The sequence below is a fragment of the Phalacrocorax carbo genome, chromosome 5 (genome assembly GCF_963921805.1).
Source record: "Phalacrocorax carbo chromosome 5, bPhaCar2.1, whole genome shotgun sequence".
Lineage (NCBI taxonomy): Eukaryota > Metazoa > Chordata > Aves > Suliformes > Phalacrocoracidae > Phalacrocorax > Phalacrocorax carbo.
The window spans coordinates 21525660-21546430 of NC_087517.1; the positions used below are offsets into that span (position 1 = coordinate 21525660).

The window sequence follows — 20771 nt, forward strand, 5'->3', positions numbered from 1 at the left end:
AAAGGTTATATATGCATACTATGTATTTTATAGATTAAAACCCACCAAAAATAAAAAAGCGGTAAAAATGTCTCCGCTATAGAAAACATCAATGAAAACGTCAATGAAAACAAGCAAAACTGCTGCTGCAGCCAAGAAGGCCAACAGGATGCTGGGTTGCATCAAAAAGGGCATCGCCAGCAGAGATAAAGAAGTCATTATCCCACCCTACTCAGTGCTTGTCAAGCCACACCTGGAGTACTGTGTAGAGTTCTGGTCCCCGCTGTACAGAAAAGATGTGGACACAAGTTGTGGATACAAGTTGCTCTTGAGGAGATTCCGATTGGACATGAGAAGGGAATTTTCACATTGAGGACAGTCAACCATTGGAATAATCTCCCCAGGGAAGTGGTTGACTCGGCCACACTGGACACTTTCAAGAGTCATCTGGACAGGGTGCTGGGCCATCTTGTCTAGACTCTGCTCTTCCTAGAAAGGTGGGACTAGATGATCCCTGAGGTCCCTTCCAACCTGTGATTCTGTGAAATCCCCCCAATATCTCTCACTCGAACCTGTCTTAAACTGCCTTGCTTCCAAAATTCACATTAGAAACATGCTGAAAAGCAACCTATACTCCTCATGACAACTGCATGCCAATCCAATAATGTATAATCATAGAATCATTAATGTTGGAAAAGACCTCTAGGATCATCAAGTCCAACTGCCAACCCAACACCACCACATCTCCTAAACCATGCCCTGAAGTGCCACATCTACATAATTTTGAGATAATCATACACACTGTATTTTGTGAAACGTACAGAACAGGACATTAAAGCAAAAAGCCAGGCAGGGATCCAGTTTACCCCTTCTGACTTGAAGTGTGGTATGAACAAGCTTATTTAATACTCCACCTAAGGAATATTTAGGTCAAATACATTCATTTGAATAAAGATGACAGATTTTTATTGGTCTAAGTTTCCCCCATAGATCTGTGCCTTCCATTATTTATAACTAACGTTTTCCCCAATTTGAATGGTTATGTTCAAATTTATCAATACTAGCAGAACTGCAATCACAAAAAATGCTGGTATAGGACATCATTGAACAATGCCTCATTAATAAAGAGAAGAGCAATGCTTTTGCAGACCAGTCCTGTAGGTTTTGCTTAGAACAATTTTATCATCATCTCCATGGATTCCCATTAAGAACTTCCTTAGTCTCCAAGCTACCTTCCGTCAATGGAAGTGTTAAATCTCTTCCCTTTTTCTTTTTTTTTTTTTAAATTAAGCTTTCAATAAGGTGTATAAACAAGACCTCAAAGTTCAAAACCCAGAAGCTACGTGTACTAACTCCTTTATTAAGCACAGAAAACGGGTGGGAAGGGGGCAAAAAATGCTTCAAATTTTATTTTCTGAAATCCTTCATTTAGGGAGTGATTAAGAGAAGTCTGGCAGAAGCATGGAGGTAGAGCTCTTTGTTAATAGCAGACCCAAAAGAGGTCAGATAAGTAAATAGGTATACCAAATTCTGATTATGCCTGATCAGTCGTCTTTGATTTCAACTGGAATTCTAGCCAATTAGCACACCGGAGATTCCCTCTTTCTGCTCAAGCAGGTTTTTAACTATCTTAACATTGAAATAAAGTCTCAGAACAGCTGCTTTGCTAATTTAAATTTCAGAAGTCAAAGAGAAGGAAACACTAATAATATTCTGCTTCTTCTGCTCCCCCCCATTTTGCCTAGCAGGGAAGGAGAAGTAAAACATAAAGTAAAATCTGGAAAGAACTTCTAACATCACTCTGAAAATCAAGGGAAGAAACCTGTTTAGGAAGAGGCAATAACATAACTGAGCAGTTAGTCCTGCTGAAATAATCAAAATATAGGAGGTTTTGTGTAAATGAATGCAGCAGCAAAAGGAAAAGCAGCAAGAAAAGATTTCAAAGAGAACAGGTACAAGGAAGGATAGTTTTGAGGGCAGTAACAAAAACAGCAACAGAAGAAAAAAGGGCAGAGACTAACACAAAGTTTTTGAAGTATGATATATTGAGAAACCTGAAACAACTAAAGAAGTAGAGAGTAAGAGTAGACTTCTTTGGGGGAAATTTACTAAAGGAGAACAGGGGGAGGGGGGAGGGAGAGAGTCAACTTTGAGAAATAAAAAAATACATTATAAGAAGAAAAGTAGTAAGAATTCAACAACAGATTAAATAGCAATATCAGTAGGATTTTAACTCTTATGTACAATTACCTTTCTAACCAATCTACATAACTTACTTTTCCTGCTGGTCAGAAGATGCTACCAAGGCTTACTGTTTCTTTAACAGTGGAGGTATAATGAAAGAGAATGTACTGACCCAACCTCTTCCTCAAACTTTGTGTTGAGAGTCTTCTAAATGGATTAAGTTATCTCTACCTTCCAACTCTGTTCGTTCAATCCTCGGTCTGAGTGATAATATTCAACTCCAGAATGAACAGATCTTATTATTGCTATTTAAAATAAATAGTGGTACAACAAAGTGACAAGTAGCCATTGCAAGACGTTCCAGATTGTTCTGAGTAATGTTCAATGCTGAGCTAAAGATACTTAACCTAGCTGTCCCCACAGCCAGTTTTGTTTTCACCTGCTCTAAAACTATGCTCCACACACAAATGAAGGCATTGTACACATGCAGGCTTCTAGTAAAAGCCTGCATTCTGATCTAAAATTCAGATAACACTGCTCACAAAAGCTTAGACTTTCTAACTACTTATCCTCTTTGCATTTCACACCAGTCACTGGTGCTTTATCCCTACAATGCATGCATTTTCCTGCTTCACAAAAATACTATGAATCTGGGATAAAAGTGAAACTAGGGGTAAAAGTGAGGACACTGCAAGCTTTCATAGGGTTTTTTTTGTTTTCCCCTTTACCTGTTGTAATGAAACAATAGCTTCATCAATCTTCTCCATTTTGCTGTAAATTTTTGCCAGAAGCACCTGGTAACGTCCATCTTGCATCAGAGAAGACAGCTCATTAACTATAAGAATTACATTAAACAAACATGATTCTTGCAAGAACTGATCCTTGTAAAGTCAAAGAAAGATGAAGCTCTCTACATACTCCAGGCAAGAGCTTAAGTGAAAAGCTCACAGCTCAATCTTATGTATTTAGGATTGTGATTTGACTCTGTGTTGTTAGTGGGCAGAGTAAACATTACAACCTACAGAGTGAGCAGAATGAGATTTAAGGCCAAAGCCACTGAAAGATGGAAAAGGAATAAAAAAAAATAAAAGACTGTCTAGTCTATTTGCATTCTCAGAAATGTGAGAGAAAAGCTTTTGATTTCAGTGGACAGGAAATTAAGCCCCTCTTGACATTTTTTGTCTAAGTCCTCTTGAAAGTCAATTAAAAATGTCCAGATTGATTTAATGAGTGCTACTGTACACTCAAAAAGCACAAGATTGATGAAGGGACTAGTCAGACCTCAAACTACCTTTCTTTTGCTACATTCTGGAACAGACATGAATACAAACAGTAATTTTAACTAAATATTTCAGTACCTACTCAAAAAGCAGCAAAGCTACTTTTGAATAATGGCTAAAATATATGCATAAAATAATAACTGAGGAATACAATTATATTGACAAAGTGGTATATTGAGCACAGTTCCACATTAAAACATAAAAGCCACCAAAATCCCGGTTTTGTCTTTATTAAAATTTTAATAAAAGTGCACTGGATTGTACTCTATTAGCAAACTCTCTTCTTCAAAGTGTTGTAATTATGACATGCTATTCTAAGTCACAGATTAGGCCATATAGCCAACCATGTAAGATCATTCCCTCCAGTACATTTCCTATATTTCATTTTTCTTTCACAAATGAAGGATAAATTTTAGCAATTTAAAAAAAAACTTAAACTGCTCAATAATTTTCCCAATTAGCCAATGAGATATACATACATTCTCAACATGGAAAAAAGTGTATCAAAGATGTATAAAAAGGATATTAGCTTATGTAATTTTTGCTTCGTTGTAGGACAGAAGATTTTAAACTACATGGGGCAAACTGTATTTACTCCTAGTTTATCTTTCCATGCTTAAAGATGAAGCTGTCTTGAGCATGATTATTAAGTTAGCCAGATCCTCAAAGGCTTAACTAAGACAGGTATATAACTTTAAATCAGAGAATTTTTTCAGTAAGAAGTAAACAAGACAGAAAACCAACACTCCCCTGCACAGTATGAAAGGCTGGTAAAATAGTTACATAAGAAAAACTTACAGAAGGGGCTATTAACAAAACTTGATAATACTGTTTCTGTATTCAGAGAGCCACAAAAGTTAAACTTTTTTGCAACACTGCAAAAAGAATTCCTTAATTAAGGGAACTCAGTAGCTCACAGTAAACTCCTTTAAAACTTAATTGCCTTTTGACAAGAACAAGTTAAAAAATCCAAAAAAGTTTTGGCTTTGCAAGTGCGTGTTCCTAAACATGTAAAATAGGGTCCTAAGAGACATCTTCAGACAGTTCTATCTATTTGCTCTGAAGGATGCTGGGTAGCATTTACCATCTAAACAACCATTCCCTGACAGCAAGAATGACTCATCTCTACTTGGATCAATTCAGAATCAGAACACTTGTTAGCACAGAAGAGAAAGAAACTTGCAGTTGTGGAGTTTTGCTGTTGTATTTACTGACTTCATCTATCATAGATATTCCAAGTTTAAAAGTCCTGGCACAAGCACCTTTAAATGTAAGTGAAGCCTATTTTAGAGTGCATTTCTCATTTATCACTTAACATTACCCTGTGGTTTACAGTTCAAAAAAGTTTATAAGGAACTTGTTTATTCCTTAGAATCATGCAGAAAACAGAAGCAACAGTAGAAACCGTATGTTTTGCAGTAAATTAACAACATTCCTACCAGGCTCATGATCTAAAACTTGCTGAAGTACTTTTTCTGCCTTTTCATACCGCTTCAGTTTCATTAAAAGCTCAGCCAAATCATAGCAAAGGAAATTCTGTTGACCACTTCTCAATGCAGCCTCATAGTAACTGATTGCCTAAAAAGGAAGAAACAAAAAAGTCGGAGTATTTAAAGACAAATCTTTAAAGACAACAACCTTGCTACTTAGGTATTTAATGACATGCTGTTTTAGAGTTTCCTCTACTTTCTTCACTTCCAAGTAATTTCTAATAAATACTGTATTAAGAAGGTGTTACTTAGTTGCAAGTTCAGACTTCCAAAAACATAATGCCAAGTTAAAGATAAATAGAATAACTAGAGCCCACGTTTTAACAAACATGCATTTACATAGCCTAACCACATTATCACGTTGTATCTTTGACAGGATCATTGCCAACTGAACTACATTTCCATTAGCTGCTGAAGTTTGTAACTCCAGTCAGACTGGAGTTATAAAGTTCTGTTTTACTCTATACAAAGGACAAATATTTTCCCGAAGTCTAGCTGCAAAACATGAAGATAAAAGAAGTAATGAAAAGTTTAAAAATACCAGCTAAGCATAATCTAATAGAAAGAAGTCTTCTCTCTTGGCATTTTTAAACACAGAAACTGACAATCATATCAATTAAAAAAAGTCATATATTTACACAAGAAAAAAGCAATGATCTGGATCAATAAACTATTGTTCCATAAGTGTAGGAAAAAAACCCACACTGAAAAATAACAAATAATCTTTAAATAGGATGTTACTTCTCTAAGGAAACGAAAAGAATAAGAACTGGAATTTTGTTGAAAAGTTACATTTCCAGAATTAATTTGAAGTGTTTTATGAACTTCTATTGTTTGAAAATAGAACATGTTTAAACATGCATAATAATGCATATATCAGGCAGGTTACCTATTTGGGCTTAAGCATCTTATGGATAATATAGCTGAAGCCTCAAAAGAAAAAAATTAAAGTCCATAAAACATCACCATATAGATTACAAGTTTTTCTATACCAGCTCCAGGAACCCTCACAGTACATTAGATTATTACACACACAAAAAAAGCTCTGAAGTACCATGGAGCAAGACGGGAATCATACACTGAAAATTCTAACCTTGCAAACACAAAACACAATTTGGACACACCCTCCAATCATTCAAGGTTGCCCAAATAAAATATTTTGCTCCTGCAAGTTTTCCCCGAACATTTTCTTCTGGTTTTCCTACAATAAGAAGTTAGAGCCTCTATTTTACAATCCCAGTCAACGTTAGGCTAGGAGATGTAACAAAACTGGTTCAGTGGAGAAGTAATTAAACGTGGTTTTGAGTGCAGGACTGAAAACCACAGAAACTGCAAGTCCCCAGAACTAGGATTCACCAGATTTGTATCCACCAATGTGTAACTGTACCTTTGGCTCCTTAGGCAGCCTCCTGGAACAACAGTAACAAACATGCAACTCTAAACAGGTGAGATGATGGCATATGAGTACATTGCTTGAAAGAATCTGTGCAGTATCACTTGGCTAAGCTAGTTACACACAAATTCAGACTGGAACCTTCCATCAGTATTAAGCCTGACAAGAAGTGATGATGGGAGCTATCAGTCCTGTCCTGAATCCAAGGCAGAAAATAGATTTCATAGAATCATAGAATGTTTTTGGTTGGAAGGGACCTCTGGAGATCTGGTTCCAACCCTCCTGCCATGGGCAGGGAAACCTTCCACTAGACCAGGTTGCTCAAAGCCTCATCCAACCTGGCCTTGACACTTCCAGGAAAGGGCATCCACAACTCCTCTGGGCAACCTGTTCCATATCTCACCACCCTGACAGTAAAGAACTCCTTCCTAACATCTAATCTAAATCTACCCTCTTGCAGTATAGAACCATTACCCCTCATCTTAGCACTACACTCCCTGATAAAGAATCCCTCCCCAACTTTCCTGTAGGCCCCCTTTAAGTAGTGAAAGGCTGTTATAAGGTTTCCCTGGAGTCTTCTCTTCTCTGGGCTAAAACAACCCAACTCTCTCAGCCTGTCCTCATACAGGAGGTGCTCCAGCTCCCTGATCATCTCTGTGGCCTCCCTCTTAACTTCTTCCAGGTCTAAGAGGGATAGAGAGACCATTATTTGAAATAACTTCTGTAAGTACAGAGGAAGACTGTGCTAAGCATTTATGGAAGAGGTGCTGCTGAAACAAAGCAGAGAGCCATTTCTCTTACTTGGTCTCCCAGGCACTTTCTGTACCCATTTACTGTGTGTTATTTCAATACAAGTGACTAGAAAAAAGAGCAGATACTGAAAGTTAGGAAGTTGGCACTGATTCCTCTGCAGGAAAGTTGGCTTCCTCCAAAAAAGAAATGAGAAACTCTCAGCTTCTTTCACAGCATACATGCAGAAGAATACTGTAAGCACAAAACAGTTCAAGTCTTTTTGGCAACATGAAAACTGTTTAAGAACATCGTATTAAAAGGCTCAGTGAGATGTAAACAAAACATAGAAGACCCAAATTCAGGATTCCTGTATGTAAGCGCTAAGGGTACAATCACACCATTTCACCAGCATTACAGCCCTGGTTGCTTCCCTCCCAGGCTGTCCCAAAATACCTTCCTCCCTTCCCTGTCCTGTGCAAGGGCCACAGAGTTGACAGATCAGGTATACTGAAGGGGCTCTACAAACTTACTTTCAGGATAAAAAGTCAGTTTAGCGCTTTAAAGTGAAATACTCCTGCCCAACATGAAAACAAAATCAGGCAAAGCCCACACATTGACAATAATGGACATGATACTTAATTAGCCTAATACAGTACTTCTAGGATACCTTTGAGTAGTTATGCGTTTTGATTAGGGCTTTTCCAATTTTACTTGCTAAAGCTGGATCTTTTGGATTTTTCTTCAAGGCCTGCTCGTAGACTTCTATGGCTTCATCAGGCTTCAACAGTAAAATATAAAAACACAGAAGTCAAGGATTAAGTTAAAAAGAGGATGAAGAAAAAAATCTGGTAACACCTCCAGGAATGACTTCATAAGCTACAACACGTCTGAGAAGAATGGTCACCATAAGATTGCTAAAACAGAATGTGAACAGAACTTGACAAGCAAATTAGTTTGAATTAACCTGATTCTTTTTCTGCTGGAATTTGTCTACTACTATTTTCACTAGTTAACATAACTTATGCAAACTTATTGCTGTGTTGGACAATCATCCATTTCTCTCCTCTAGCCATGTTATAGCAGATATAAACAGTCCCTTTGTAATTCTTCATTAAGGAGAAAGCTACACACAAACATTAATAAGTAAAGAATCACTAATCACCTACAGATCCCCAAACTAGCAATCTAAACTATCAGTTTCATGTCCAACCCAATCTATTCTTCCAAAATATGAATTTAAATGTATATCCTTCAAATTCCTATGTCCACCTGACTACATTGTCTTCTACAAATACTGAAAACATTTCAAGTTTGTCAAGAAAGCAAATGATGTAAGAGATATAAAGGAATGCAATAATTTACAATTTTTAAATAAAATTTTGAATACGAGGACTAAGTTACCTAGAATTATTCTAAGCTTCAGAACTCTTCTAGACCTCTCCAACTTCTGATTTTCATTTAGCTCTGACTTCAGATTTTTGTTAGTCTTACGGGTCAGTGTTCTTCTAGAGAAAATTCTCTTAACTTTCACCCAGTCACAGTTATTAGAAGAAATGCAATTTCAGCAGCTTTTCCTCTGACCTTAGAACAGTTACATTCGTAGCCAGCAATTATGTTATTTTACATCCTAAAGCAGTTTCTTTTTGCCAACTACCAATCAATAAGAGTCAGCATGCTACATTGTCTCAACTTGCTGAAGTCAACAAATGACTCATTCTTTCATCTCTAGCAAGCACTTACTTCTTGAATATTCATGTATGCATCCCCAAGAAGAAGAAAAGTATGAGCACTTGGCAGTTTTTCTACTAGGTCTCTGAAAACAGAATACAGAACCTTGCTCAATTTTTAACATGTCGATACTGGTATCTAAACAACAACAAACGGCACAATAATTTTATCCTCTGCAGATTTTAGTTTCTCTTTATTTCTGAAAATAAAAAAAATTTGAGATATCTTTCCAAAATAGGACTTCCAATTACCGTTTTAAATATTACAACAGTTACTCAAACTAATTCTTTATGTCACTAAATATTTCTGACTTATTGTAGTAGAAAGGAAAAAAAATTACCTCACCATGCTACCACTAAACATCTAAGAAGATACACACACCCCGCCCCCCAGTCTTTTACCTATAGCAGCCAGCATATAGCTTCTTATCTTTTCTGTACTGAAGATAAATATCTGCCATTTTTTCTTTTGCTTGTACAAAGTAAGGCTGTTCAGGTGTAATATTTCGGAGCATAGTCAAGGCTTGCTCAATATCTCCTTGAGCAATTGCCAGATCTGCATTTGCAATCACAACCCTTAGTTCCTCAGGAGTTCCAGAAAATTCATTAATGGCGTCTTGCAGTATTATAGCAGCCTCGTGCTGCAAATAATAAAACCAATAGAATTAATGTATTTCCTGTTGTTGCACAGCCAAAAATAAAGACATCATAAGCAAATTAACATCTGGGGTCATTACACAAACCAACCAAAAAAACCCACAAAACACCCCAAACCATAGTATCCATTTGTTTTGCTAAAACATTAAAAAAAGTTGGGTTTTTTTTTCTCTTCCTTATCTAAATAAAATTTATGCGATATGAACTACCAGAAAAAGCTTTAGTAGAGAATATAACATTTGCACTGCATATATACAGGGAGATGCTCAAAACTCAGCTGGACAATGCCTTTAGCGTGTTGCTCTAACAGGTCCTGCTCTGAGCAGGACAACCTCCAGAGGTCGCTTCCAACTACACAATTGTATGGTTTCTCTTATATTCTTATACATATGTAGTGTCCTACTGTTTAAGATACAGCTGACAATAAGGATGCTACTACACAAAAATATAAGGACATGATCAAAAAATATTTCTAATAGCATTCTGACAGCAAAACAAGAATCTACATGCTGGCAAATGAACATCAACAGTATCTCCTCCTCAAAATTAAAAGGGGTTTTGTAGACTCAAAATTGAGCACCTGCAACTAGGTTTTTTTTCCTCTGTACAATTTAAGGCACAAGCTGTCAAGTCAGAATTAACATCTTGGAAATTTTACCAAGCAAATCCTCTTGGTAAAAGTAGTGATGGCTTTCTATTCTGAACTAATGAAGACAGACACTTCTGTTAATGGAAAGAGGAAATAGTTTTCAGATACGTATTTCATCTTAACAAGTTTGCCATCTTACCGGTTCTCCATTCAAACGATGAGCTTCTACTAACTCTAGGAAGACAGACACACGATCACTCGCATCAATTTCAATTCTTTTTCCTTTAGTTTTTGAGGAAGCTGTAGCTTTTCTCATTCCAGGCAAATTCTTTGCCATCTGTAAGGTCTTAATAGCTTCTGGTAATTCTCCCATCTTCTTATGGGTTTGGGCCTTAATTAAGTGATAAACAGGATGTTCTCTCACCTTAAAAAAAAAAAAAAAAAAAAAAAAGATAAGAAGTTTCCACATTTTACTTTATGCATAGTATTCAAACCCCCTTGAAAGAAGATTAACTTTTTTCCCCCCAAAAAATAGACCTCAGTTCCTTGTTTCCGCCAAACAGATCCAATTTCCATTTCAGTAATTCACTTATTAAAATATTAGAATTTCAAAGAGTATGCAAACTAGCAATTAAATTTTTAATTAAAAAAGAAAAACTGTTACATGGGATTGGATTTTGGGATAGAAGAACATTCATTAGAGCATTATTTGAAACCAGACTGAATTTTAAGGGATTTTAAGTGTCTCTCACACTGCTGTATGTGCACTTCATTAGGCCATTAATTAACAGAGGTATACAATCATTATTTGGCACAAGTCCTGCCTGCCATTTCTCCACCTTCTTAAAATGTACTTCATATGAAAATGAAGTGCTGATAAGGGAAATGTAACCATGTACAAAAATTGCAAGCACCTCAGTGTCTCCTAACTAGGTAGTCAATCTTCAGCTTTCTTGCATCTCTTGGAGGAAGGAACCGAGACAGGAGCATGCTTGCAATGAAATTTTGGTTTGTCACTTTTCAACTAAGCTCTGTCAGGAGACTTAGAACAACTTAGACCTAACAAGTGCTGTGTTAGGTCCCAACTAAGTGTTAATTATACATAAACTGCCACTGATGTCAACAACTCAAAAATCCCATACTGCAATGCATTAGCCCCAAGAAATAAAACTGGTGAGGACCACTGCAAAACAGTGAAAGTTTTCTAACGCAGTGCTTAATTTACCAACCTTGCTCCTGAAGGGACAGAAAAGACGGACAAAGACAGAACATTAATGGAAGAGAGCATAGCATATGGTTACTCTCTTAACACTTGGAGTATTTAATGCTGCATGAATTGTCAAAAGGTAACTACAGACCCCTTCTGATCCCCTCATGCATCCGTGCATATCTTCATTAGCAATTGTACATCTGTGCAAAGAGTCCAGAAACAACACTGGATCACTCTTCAAGTATGTCTATGATGACTTTTAAAACTGTTGCAAGGTTAGTCTGGAATTACAAATTCTGTTTATACAACATGTTTTTAATATTTATGTAATGATTTCAGAAAAAGCTACCAATTATTTCTTTTGTATTTCAAAACAATTTCAGTATGTTGTAATAAGGTATTATTTCTGTCCTTACGGTCATCTCTCTGTCAAATACTCAGATACTATATTCATATAAAAATGTGGCTATTAGACTTGTAGTGGAAGAGTCAAAAAATTCAGTTTAAAAATTATTATATACAAAACCATACAACTTCAGATGACTGACTGAATAAAATGGTTTCATTCTTTTGTCCAACTCACCTCAAAATTGTAGCTCAGACAAAGTTCCAAGGATTGAGAACATAGTTTAATATTGTTTTGAGCCAAATGCACCTGGGCCATCAGCAAGTGTGCAGCTGCATAAGAAGGATTTTTTTCAAGACAGTAATGTAGATTACTGCGGGCTGCTTCAACATCCCCTAGGAAGTTAAAAGAGGAAAGTGAAAGAGTAGTTGACAGGAAAGACAGAGGTTAAATATAAAGGATTTATTAATAATTCACCAGTTCTATAATTTGCGGTTTTTTGTAAATAAATGTGAGCACTTAGTGTATAAACTCATATACAAAGTTTTATGTGGCTATGAAATAAAATCAAGACCATGTCAAAGTTAAGATATTTTCCCATTGTTCAACCTCTAAATCATTCAATAAGTGACCTTTTTTTGGAAGCAATAGATAACAAAATACCATATTTATTTGTCTGTACAATTAAGATAAGCTCATACAAATCACAAAAAAAGGCAGTGCAAATGTTCTTCACTTAGCTGTAATGCAGTGCTCTGTGGTCAAAGAAAAATATTAATTATGATTTAAAGTGTGAAATTATTTTTTAATATTAAAGAAACTGAAGAGGTGGATAGCTAACCATTCATGTAACTATTACCTGACAAGTATTTCACTTTTGCAAGTAGAAACACAGCTTGTTGAAGACCAGGCACAGTTTTTACCACAGTTTCAAGAACAGAAGCACAGTGCTTGAGAAGTGGTGAAGGAGACTGCCCAGGACTTGCAGGCTAGGAGTGGAGAGAAAAAAAAAACCCAAACAAACAAAAACCAAACACTTCAGTTGGCAGGTTTTGGACTTAGATTTCATTCTACATCTGGGCTCCACTTTAAACTCAAATGAGCAATAGCAAAGCATTGTTATTTTCTTCAGCCCAAAAAACTGAGAGCTGTCATTGTGAAGAAATATAAAAGTATGTTTCAATTTTAAGGGGGGGGGTGGGGGGGGGGCAACTTCTTGACATCAGGAGGAGCACAAGACAGCCACATGGACTTCAAGGATGATAGCAACACTTCAGACCTGACATAAGCTGAAGAGTCAGTCCACAGACGTTTAGTGTCATACTCTGAATTACCATGTCAACTCATCCAACACAATGGTAACATGAACTAAATTTCAAGAGAGCTTAAGTTGGAATGAATGACAAGAAAGGTCATTGAGCAAAGGTCTGGTCCTATCCCTCCTACCTTCATTCTAAGCCACAGAACATATCCATACTGCTAGCAACAAACTGAAAATAACAGCTGAGAAATAGCTACGTTCATGTAAACTGCTAGTGCAATGTAGGACATTTTCATCACTCATTATCAGAAACGTTGTCCATTTCCCTCTATTACTTTAGCCAGTTGCTAACTGTTCTACAAAAAAAAGGAAAAAGCAACCTGAAGATCCTTCTGTTCACAGCTAACGTTTCCCCAGGACCCATGCTCTGGGGAAGCAGCAATCCTCCACTATCGAACTAGAAGTCTCCACCACCTGGCTAAACTGCACGCTTTCTAATACCACAAACTCCTTTATACAATAAAGAGAAAATGAAACTTCAGAAAAAGCCTATCTTTTCTTTTACAAATCTTTCTATGGACAATAGATCAGGAAAAAAATCCAAATTTAAAGCCATCATTGCCATCAAGTACTGCTGGAATATACCCAGGGAAATCTTCAGACAAGACACTGCCTCATAGAATGACACTTCTTATTTATGTCCATCTGTGACATGAAGTTGTCATTGCTACTGATGTTTTAGACTTTCAAACATTACCATTTCATTATAGATGGTGGGACAGATCACAACCATGGAAAATTATTTGCTTGTTACATTTTAAAACTGTATATAAACAAGTATTTATGGGAAGGTTTTATAGACTAGAAATCTGCTAATGACAGGATAACAAGAGTTGGCTCCTACCTATTTCAGATGACTAACCTATTTAAGGAAGACACTATTTAAAGAAACTTTAAATGTGTTCCTTCTGCTTTAGAGATGTCAAGTACCCATTCAATTTATTAAGTTCTATATGCCTTTGTTACCAAAATGAGCACAAGCAAATTCAGTCACAGAAAATTAGCCGTCTAAGAAAGTGAAATTTTTCTTTGGTGTTAGTAATAATATAAAAAAGTAGTATTCCACTGATTTTTACCAATGCACAAAAACTGAAATGAAGAAAGAACATACATATATTAAAAAGACATCCTGAGCTTACAAAAATATTTCAAGAATAGGATTATCAGTGTGCACAACCTAGTTTCATATTCAGATAGCTCTCTTCACTGTATCGTTACAGTTTCCTGATCAAAAGAGATACTAAAAAAGTATAAATACTCACACACAGTACATTAAACAAATATCTCAAGTTTCCTCAGATGTCATTACTGCAACTTGCTCACTTCACAGAAGATGTATTTTAATTGTTATTTTGATTAAACAGTGGCATAATATCTTAAAAAACACTTCTATTTCAAATCAATACATATTTTAAGAGGGAAAAACTAAAAAATTTGCTTCACGATTAACTAATGCCAAAATAAAATCCAAAAATAACTTCCATTTTCAGACAGATGTCATCTACAGCTGCTTACCTGTGCTGGGCAAAAATTAAGATATTCCCTAATGATTTCTAGCAAGAAATCGGGGTTTAGTTTTTCAAAATATTCCACACCAAGAGGAAAACCATGCAAAGATGAAAAGTGAGTATCCAGAACATCATTCAGTAAGGCAATAACTTCTTCCTGTCTCTTATGTTTTTTCATAGCTAAGACTGCACGCAAGAAAGATAATTCCTACAGGAAAAAAAAGAAATAAAACATTATCCATGTTCCAGATACATTCATCTGTTACTCATACAAAACTACATAATTATTCATGTTAGCCATTCCTTCTTTATATTTAGGGATACTGTAAGATATTTAGTATGTTAACTGTAAATCACAATGATTATTATAGCAATGCATCCCTTTAATTTGTGCAAGAAGCTCTAAATTTTTCTGAGCACAAAATCCTGAAAATAATTAATAACCCTCCCTTCCTGACATTTTAAATTTATATTCAGAGAGAAAACACTGGAGGAAGGCAATGATGGTTTTGCTCTGCAAGCAAACAGCCTTGTGTGTTGCTAAGTTAGGCAATACATTAACTTAGACTGATAGGAAGAAAAACTGAAATTTAGATTTATTGATACTCCATTAAGAATGCTCAAGTGACTGAAACACAGAACACAAAGTAGCTAGCAGATCACAATTCAGATTGTAATCAAAGCATTTCAATGAAGGAATATGTCTCCTACCCCAGATTTCCCAATGGACTGTTGAATTTCATTAAGAAACTCCAACTGCTGCTCTGCATCTTCTAATTGCCCTTGTATTAGCTGACAACGGATAATTCCTGTAACATATTTAAATCTTTTATTGCAGATTCATCTTCCTAGTCAAGCACATGCTTTGTTTTCCACAATCAACTTTTTTTCTCCCCAACCTCTTCATGAAGTGGTGATACGAGAAGAACAGATCAAGACTTGTGGTAATGCAGATTTTATGTACTTAGAAATATATAGGATAAATGATACATGATTGATACATTAACATATGCAATGTTATAAAGCAATTTCATGGAAAGATTTCATCCCTTACATGAAAAGGTTTAAAGCAGTAAATCTTCAACTGGTTCTAGACTAAGTAGAAGCACCATAAAGTTTGGCTTCTAAATTCAGAACAAGTACATGAAGCAAAAATACATTTAACACACCACACACAAGCCACTCCTACCCTCTAAATTTTTCTACTGTTTGAAATCTGTGAAGCAGGTATGCCACATTTACTCTCCATTTTCTTGATGGCAATTTGACTTTATCAAAAAGTAATTTTATTTGTTTCAAAGAACGTAACATGTACATCAAAAGTATCGGATGTTTCGACTTGATTATGTTTTTCTATCTAGTTTAGACACATATGGAGCCACACCTCTGTCCTTACCATTACTTTGAGAGTTCTAATTTGAAAAAGTTCTACTTCTCAAAAGGAAGACCAAAAGACATATCCAGTGTCGAGAAACTTGCTATAAGGAAGGCAGCATAACATGAATCAGGAATTACTGCCCAATGCTCCTGTTCTAATAGTTCTAGATTTTCCTAGTAGCAGTGGTAGGAAAACTTGATCAAAAAAGCATCGTCTGTATCTTAAGACCAGTAAAAACCAAAAGAAAGTGTAAGACCTTACCAGTTAGTGCAGAAACACTTGTTTCATCAAGTGTCATAGCAGTGTTGTACCATTTTAAAGCTTCTTTCACTTTCCCTTGTAAAATCATTTGGTAGCCAAGTTCAGTAGCAAATTCTGCATTGTCAGATGCGAGGTCAGATGCTCTTTCAACTAAGGTTTGTGTATGTTGAAGGATGAGTTGGTTCCGGCCACACTAATGGCAAGAATAATCTTTAAACCTCAAGTTTTTCTTATTTTTCAGATTCCCTTAGAAAAATACACTGAATATTACTGTAGCAGTTGAGACGTCATCTCACGTAAGACTAATATAATCTGTAGTAATTCTATAAAAATTGTGACATTAAAGTGTGCTGGATTCAAACATAAATGTACAACACCATACAATAAGGAATGGTTAACAGTTGCTTGAATGCTTCCTTAAAACGATTCTGTTAAATACAAAGATTAAAGAAACCTTCCGTATCAAGGTTATATGATTATGGTTGGCGGGCATTTGAGTGTCTTTTCATTGCAAACCTGTTTCTCATTTTAAAGTAATCAGTAAAAACATTTTTGGAATGAGATGGCTGAAGTATTGTAATTCATACTGAATGTAAAACTTTAAAAATGTAGTTACCAAAGGCTACACAAGGTAATCTATTTCAATTGTCTGCAAACTTCCACTTTTTAGTAAACATTTAACATCTGTCCACCATAAAATAAAACAAAAAAACCCAGGACATATAGATAGTTGTATGCTGCTGAAGGAAAAAAGCATACTCACTGTTCTACTGAAAGCTAAAGCCATTTTACAGAAGAGCTGCGAATTACGTGGTTCTAACCTGTCCAGTGCTTTAATTAGGTCTCCCAGTCTTGCTGAAGCCTTGGAGAAGAAGTAGTAACATAAGATATAGAAAGACTGAACAGATTAGGACAAGTGAACAGTATTCACTAAAAACTAGTCACATATTTTACTACACAGTAATATCTCAAAATTTAAACTCAGAAGTTTTCAGTGCTAGGCGTTAGATTTATTTTGGCATTCCTAGAAGAACACCTTGGAATAGTAAAGTGACAATAAAGTAGATTATGTGTCCTCTATATATGCTATAAAGAAAGTGAAAGACTTGAGCTGAATCCAATGTAACAGAAAAGACCCATAAAGCAAGAGTCTGAGGAAGTAGATCTGCGAATCTTCTTCGGGCTTCAGTGTGATACAGACACACATACTCAAAACCACAGCACTTCCAGATGCTCAGACTTTCAACATCACAGTTTCTCAAACCACCTAAGGTACTTTAGACATTTCTGGGGTTACAATAATAAGGTACATGGGGTTCTGTAATATGATTTTAGATGCAGACACCTGAATCATGTTTAAGTCTCACCAGGTTTTAAAATTTTTTCCTAGACATGGGTCTGAGTCACATGTGACATCTTACCCCAGAATCTTTTGTTTACATTCTACCATGTCCAGTAAGTTTCATTCCTGGACAGCTTTACTGAATTGGAGTCTGCAATTGTTACTGTTTCTCCATATTTATTATGACTGTGCATAAGTAAGACTTAAATTGGATTATAAATACACTAAATAGTTCTTTGCAATAACTAAAAATTTGTTAAACCTAAAATAACTTTTCCTCCAGAACCTAAAAAAACCCACAATACTGAAAACACTTTACTGTTTTTGTTAAATCGCCACTTCAATTATACCAGCATTTTTGCATAATGAGAAAAAGATATTTTAAAATATTTAATGATTTTTTGGTGACAATTTAGATAACTTATTTTAAAATTTCCTGAAAAATGGCACAAACACCATATGTGTGAAAGACATGCATATATCCAAATGCAGAAAAGGATCTTGGGAGTAGAAGGAAATGTTAAAGATAATTCTTAGAGCTAAAAAAAACCCAGTAATTGTCAAAATAGGGTGATCAAAGCACAGGTCATACAGCCTAACACCAGAGACGTTACTAAGTGACTATGATGCCCTTCCAAAAATTTATCACTACAAGACCCATTATTTCCCTTATTTCAGTTAACAAAGCACTTAAAATTAATGGAAGGCTTACAATAACTTATTAATTTATCAAAAGAGCATTCAAACATTAAATGATTGTTTTGATGATTCAAATCAACATGATGCAATTAATTGTCCAGAGGAGACCTCCGTTTGGCTTGATTTCTGTTCGCTGGAAAGATGAAGGTAAAAAAATGTTTCCCTTGGTATCCAGAAAACACCCCAAGAATAAGCTAGAGCAGCCATTTGAGTTAGAGTAGGCGCACATACCTCTTCCTGTAGATAAGTAGTGTAGCACAGGACCAGACAAAGTATACAAGAAGACATTAAGAAGATAATGCGTGTGGCACCTTGTCCCTACAAAGGCTGTGTTATGCTCAACAGTCTAATAGAACAACTCACCTCAGATACATTTCCTTCCCTGCACAGATAATGCAAGGCCTCCATTCTTATGGCTTCTAAATTGAAGGTATCTTTCTGCAGTAGCCTAAAGCCAAACAAGAGGTGAATGTAAAGAAACCAAAACAAAACTTTTGCTCAATCATCATATCCTAAAAGGGGATTAAAATAACTTGTATCGCACAGTCACTTTAAGTCATAGCTTTCAATTGGTAGCACAGCTTTGTTACTTCATGTCTATCTCAAAAAAGCTCCTCTTCCATCCAAAATGGATTCACGTATTGATGTAGTAGCCTCACTGAATTGCAAGGCTGGGTTCTAATAAGGTTTAATTTAGTTTAGGTTTATTTTTTAAAAAAATTATTTAACTAATTCAAATTCATTAAAAATTAACATTAACCTACCTACTTTTGTTTCAGTGTTTCATGTTACAGTGTAAGCATGGCAACACCACACTTAGTGGTGTGCTACTTCATACTCAACCTATGTGCTGTTTCAACTGCCTGCTCCCAGTCCTGCAAGGCTAGTTGTAGCTTCATTTTCTTTATGAAAGCAGGAATGAAGTTTGGAACGCTTGCAATTATCTGGTTCACAGTTTCCAGAGCTCCTGAATAATTCTGTCGGACCTCAAAATACTGTGCCTAACGGAAGGAAGAGAAGGCATATCAAACGCCTGTACACTCACATAGGTGAGAAGATTCAGAAGTTCTTTCATACAGAAACCAGGAAAAAGAGCCAGTGAGAGAAAAATCCTTCTTTAAGTAATATTTTTACTTCAGCATCAACCACAACTAGAGATACTGCAACAATCAAATAGCAAAAGATGATGTGTAAAACCTATTGTGTAGTAAGCACTCTATAACAAAGGTAATTGCAGCGTTTACAAGTTACTAGTCAGTTACAAGCAAGAAAAAGACAGAGATAAAGCTGACATGTAAAATTGTCATATTAGGTTTCAGAGAACTTTACATAAAGCATAGTGCAATTTTAGGATATTGAACACAACCCATAGATTAAATATTTTTTCAAGCCCTGAGGTATGTACTGTCTAAAAATCCACACTCAGCAGGTCACTGCTGTTGTTGCCAGAATTAATCATTTTTTCATTGTAAAGCAATTTACAGGGTACTCAAAATACAAAACTACTTCAGAAGTAGCAAGTATCACAGTTTTAAATGAATTTGGGTAGAAATTAGTTTAGGGCTTAAATCCTCTAATGTGCTTTGATGCTTTAAATTTACTTATCATATTCCAGATGACTGTGTGCATGCCATTTTATTTCATATTTTTCAGGCAGACATAGTGCAAACATAGTAGTTTGAGAGTTATTTGCAGATATACTGGTAATTTAACTCAACAGTCTGCATACAGCCAAGCACACATGCCTAACCAAATGCCATTGTGCACATACTCTTAAATGTTAGCCTTATTTTCACTGAAAAATTTCTTTCTGCATTTAGCTTTGGAATATTAAACAAACATTATATTAATGAGTAACAAGGAATATGATAAACAAATAGTATACTCTGAAACAGAAAAATGTGTGAAGAAAGAAATTCATGCTGCTCCCTTAATGAAATATAATCAAAATGAACACTTGAAACGGACTAATGACAATTTAAAAAAGAGTGTTAACAATGTTATTAAATTATCACAGCACAGAGTTTATCTACTACTTTTTTTGCACCATGACACACAGCAATTCTGTAGACAACTTCTCAGTATCTCTCTAACCACTGTATAAGACTAATATGACATTTTGGATACGTTAAAATCATCAAGTACACTTACTTTACCAAGCAGAGCAAAAACATCATTGCCTTCCTGCAGTGCTTCATCAAAGTATTTCACAGCTTTTTTAATGTGAGTTTCTTTCCCACAGGTGAGATCAAGCCATGCTTTCAAAATTAACCCCTATAAAAAAAAAAATTAAATTGGAATTCTTCACTAACTAGGCAGTAAAAAAAGTTTACAGTAATAAGTAGAAATAACCTAAAAATAAAATAGGACTTAAAGTGAAAGCATCTATTTTTAACTATTTAATATATATATTTTAAATTACAACCAGTCTACAGCATAGCCTAAATATTAGTAATTCATTCCAGCATTAATCAAAAAGTATATTTAAAGGATTGAAAAAAAACCACCAAACAATGTCACTGAACTAGTCCAGCATGCTAAGCAGACAGAACAAAACCTCACAGAAATGATCACGTAAGAATGTAAGAATATTTTCTGCAAACATTTCTGCAGAATACATTAAGATTTTGTTTATATCAGACACTGATAAACTTATGGGGTGCTGAAAAAGGAGA

The 20771-nt window shown here is 35.5% G+C and overlaps 1 protein-coding gene across 2 annotated transcripts in view; it reads right to left on the reverse strand.

Moving 5' to 3' along the window:
* The window catches only part of TTC21B (tetratricopeptide repeat domain 21B), a 42059-nt gene that overhangs the window by 16544 nt on the left and 4744 nt on the right, over nt 1-20771 (reverse strand). Inside the window, exons 5-19 of one of the 2 annotated variants that reach the window (XM_064451499.1) lie at nt 20248-20370; nt 18940-19097; nt 18460-18544; nt 16819-16917; nt 16056-16248; nt 15128-15225; nt 14424-14624; nt 12447-12576; nt 11825-11982; nt 10231-10455; nt 9188-9426; nt 8799-8871; nt 7726-7836; nt 4883-5021; nt 2892-2998 (exon numbers count right to left, since the gene is read on the reverse strand). In XM_064451499.1, coding sequence (XP_064307569.1) covers nt 2892-2998; nt 4883-5021; nt 7726-7836; nt 8799-8871; nt 9188-9426; nt 10231-10455; nt 11825-11982; nt 12447-12576; nt 14424-14624; nt 15128-15225; nt 16056-16248; nt 16819-16917; nt 18460-18544; nt 18940-19097; nt 20248-20370 — 2139 coding nt within the window. Of the gene's footprint in view, nt 1-2891; nt 2999-4882; nt 5022-7725; nt 7837-8798; nt 8872-9187; nt 9427-10230; nt 10456-11824; nt 11983-12446; nt 12577-14423; nt 14625-15127; nt 15226-16055; nt 16249-16818; nt 16918-18459; nt 18545-18860; nt 19098-20247; nt 20371-20771 lie in introns of those variants that run through there. The other variant, XM_064451500.1, reaches the window with a different exon arrangement.